The 4010-nt window shown below is 27.7% G+C and overlaps 1 protein-coding gene across 1 annotated transcript; it reads right to left on the reverse strand.

Moving 5' to 3' along the window:
• Window positions 1–1042: 1042 nt before the first annotated feature.
• LOC107475132 (spermidine coumaroyl-CoA acyltransferase-like) lies at window positions 1043–2443 on the reverse strand. Its single transcript, XM_016094749.3, has one exon. The coding sequence runs from the start codon at window positions 2441–2443 to the stop codon at window positions 1043–1045; it is 1401 nt and encodes a 466-aa protein (XP_015950235.3).
• Between the last annotated feature and the right edge of the window lie 1567 nt (window positions 2444–4010).

Raw genomic sequence — 4010 nt, forward strand, 5'->3', positions numbered from 1 at the left:
CCAAACCATTAGATATCAAACCATTATGAATTTGCTAAAAATCGACAAAACACAACATTTTTATATCAATAATGCAGAAAATGGACAAAGGCATAAAAAAGAGGGAGTATAATTACTAGAAGTGTTAAAAATCAATCCAAACCAAATAAAAATTGACGATTGCTGGTTTTTATCCTTTGTTCTGACTTCTGATTTTTTTAATTCTAGTTTAGGGTTGCTGGTTTGTACTACAATGATTTTGTAAGTTTTTTTTTTTTTTTTACTTTTATAATAATATTATTAGACTGACATGAATGAATAGAATATAGTGGCCTTGCAAATGTAAGGAGTTATTCTAATATATCAATTCGAGTTTGTACTAACGATATAAAAAATATAACAATGTATGCATGATCATTGTGGTCATTCTTTTTAAACAATAAATGAATATTATAAAATTCCGTTTTTATTAAAAGAGTTACTTAGATAAAGACAACTAATTTTTAAAAAAAATATTTTTTAATAATTAAAATTTAAAATATATAATCAATTAAATTATATTATTTTTATCAAAATTAGGTTAGACAAATTAATTTAACCAAAAAATTAATGAAATAAAATTTTTACTGATCTAAATTAATATTATTTTCTTATNGGATATTTTAGTTATTTTTTATAAAAAAAATATTAGTTTAGATTGATTCAAAATTTAATTTATTAGTTTTTCGGTTAAACTAATTTGTCCTGTCTAATTTTAATAAAAATAACACAATTTAATCGATTATATGTATTAAATTTTAATTATTAAAAATCAACTTTAAAAAAAATATTTTTAACATCTTTATCTAAATGACTCTTTTTTATTAAAAAAAATTACCATGGATAAACATTATACAAATCAACCACAAAACAACCAAATCTTACACAAAGAAAAAGACTTATAAAGAAACAAACATGATTTTTGTACCAAAAAAAAGCAAAGAGAAATTAAACAAACAAACATGAAATTAAGGGATATTGTATATCCATAGGTTGCATGGATTCCTAGGATATATTATTGGGTTCAAATATTATTAAGAAGTATAAGAGCTTCCATCTCCTCTCTGAACTTGGGCATGGCATCATTAGGAAGAGACACAAAAGTCCTAACTCCTCCATCTTTCATTGATGAATCCAACTTGCTAGGAGGTGCAAAAATGCACAAATCCACCATGGCAAACATGTTGCATGGTGCTGGTAATAAATTCACAAGAACATTCCCCCCAAAATCCATGTTTTCCAAGAAACCCAAATGTTTCCAATCGGTCACATTAAAATATGCACCGATACCTTCCACATTAAAATCTTGTTCTTTTGTCACCAAAGTGTTAATTGAATCCGTGATATAGTTTCTAGTAAAAGCAACTTTCTTGATCTCTTTGATGTGCTTCACAACTTGTGAGAGTGGTTTCTCCATGAGTTCTTTAACTGAAAGGACAACATTTGCATCCACAATTGCATTCCCATAATACCCTTCAGGCAAAGGTGGATCCAAATGTCTTCTCGCCCCAACTACTATACCTAGCAAAGTTTTTCCATCATGGTTTAGTTTCAAGGCTTTAGCCCTTGACCTCCAAATATAAGCAGTGAGTGATTCAAAATTTGTGAAAATTTCTTTCATAGTCTTAATATTATTGTGACTAGTATATTCTTTGATCAATCTCATTTTGAGTCTTCTTATACTCTCTCCATCCACCTTAAAGCATTCATGCACGAGTGTCGTGACCGGAAGATGAGGTGAAACCGCGGCCGAGGCATTATTGATTGGACTCGGCAAGGGCATGTCGGTAATTGACCCCATCAGCCTCTCCCTCTCCCAAACAGGTTTTATTGATGGCTCGCTTCTTCCTCTTGCTAACTCGACTAAGGCATGAAGAAATTGAGATAATCCAAATCCATCACATAAAACATGTGAGACCCCAATTCCAATTGTGAATCCCCCACATAGAAATTTGGTCAACTTGAACCTTAAAGGGTATTGGTGGCCATTTTCATCATCTAGTGAAGGAAGCTGAAATGCCAATTGTTTTGCAATTTCCATGTCATCACTACTACCACCATCAAGGTAATTAAGAGAAGAGAGATTGCAATTAGTAATTGCTTCTATAAATGGAACTCCTCTATCATTGGAATTGCAATGGATTCTAAACTTCCCATCATCATGTTTGACTATCTTACCGGCAAGAGGGTAGTAATAGAACAAGACCTTTGAGAGTGCTTCTTTTATCACATTAATAGGGTTAGGGTCAATTTGGTCATTTGGGTAAGCATCATGTTTTTGTGATTTGTAAACTTGAATGATATGGTATAGCATATTAAGGTCAGGTCTATGATCAAGTGTAGATAGATAGAGAATAGAGGAAGGTGTAGACTTAGATGGTTTGATAAATACAACATCCTTCATTTCAACAATGAGAGGTGCCATGATGGAAAAAATGTGGTTTTAATAATGAATTTAGAGATTGTTATTGAATGTGTTTGTGGTATCTGAAATATACGAGAATAATGAAACTTATATAGATCAATACTAGCCGCCCTATGATTCATATATTATAAATTAGATTAATTTTTAACTTATCAAGTTAGAGATACCGTATAAGATTATATTTATGATTATATATGTAAGTATACATTTCGTTTGGTTTGAATTAAATTATGTTCGTTCAATATATGTCGTTCATATGGGAGAACTCTGTGATAATCTCTTTGGTCCGTCAGTTGTCCTTGAATTAATGATTAATGTAAATCTGCATAGTCGACGAATGAAATTAATATATAGATAATTAGATACCTTAAAAAAATTATTTAAAGTATCAACTTTAGTCCGTTATATTATTACATTTCAGAACTGTTGAATTTATCCTAAACTCAACTTAAAAAAATATAGATGACGGCTGAAAATGTTAAAAGTACAACAACTAAAGTTATTTTATTTAATTTAATATTTTTAAGAGTAAAGTATTGTTTTTGTCCCCAACGTTTGGGGTTAGTTTTAAAGTTGTCTCTAACGTTTCAATAGAATTAACGGCGAGACAAAATTGAGACGATTTTGAAACGTTAGGGACTTAAATAGGACAAAAACGTTAGGGACAAAAACAATACATAAAAATAAATTTTGATTTAATTTTATCTTTCAATAACATTGTTTTCATTTTAAATAAATTTATTTTTTTTATAATTTTAAAAAATTTTGATACATTAGAGACAAAATGTATAATTTATATTTTATTGCATATGTATATTAATATTTTCTTTTCTACAAGTTTATATACTAGTCATTCTACAAATATTTCATGATAACTAAAAATTTTTAAGAATAAAATTATAAAAAATAATTTATTTAAAATAAAAGTAATATGATTAAGTGTAATTTACTTAGATGTGATTAAAAAATAATTGAATACTATGTATAGTAAAAAATTGATATTATTGAAGGATAAAATTAAAATTTATTTCTATGTATTATTTTTGTCCCCACATTTTCGTCCTATTTAAGTCCCTAACGTTTTAAAATTGTCTCAACTTTGTCCTGCCGTCAATTCTGTTAATGGATTCCTAATGGCAGGACAACATTGAATCAGTTTTGAAATGTTAGGGACTTAAATAGGACGATTGAAATGTTAAGGACAACTTTGGATGAAGGTATTATTATTATTATTATTATTATTATTATTATTATTATTATTATTATTATTATTATTATTTGTCAGCTAATAAGCATCTGAGCAATAATTTATTTAAAGGTAAAGAGTTCTTGAAATTTGATAAAAGTTTTAAAAATATTTTTAAGTTTTATTTTGTTTTAATTTTGTTCTATATAAGTTTTCAATTTGCATCAATTATATTCTTGACCGTTAAATTTTTAAAAAATTTAGGTCCTATTTAACAACAATTTCATAAAAACAACCTTTAACATAAATAAATTAAACATAATTTTCATGTATTTTTGTTGGATTGGTCTTGAGTTTTTTAAAAAATTTAGCTATCAAAAG

The sequence above is a fragment of the Arachis duranensis genome, chromosome 1, assembly GCF_000817695.3.
Source record: "Arachis duranensis cultivar V14167 chromosome 1, aradu.V14167.gnm2.J7QH, whole genome shotgun sequence".
Lineage (NCBI taxonomy): Eukaryota > Viridiplantae > Streptophyta > Magnoliopsida > Fabales > Fabaceae > Arachis > Arachis duranensis.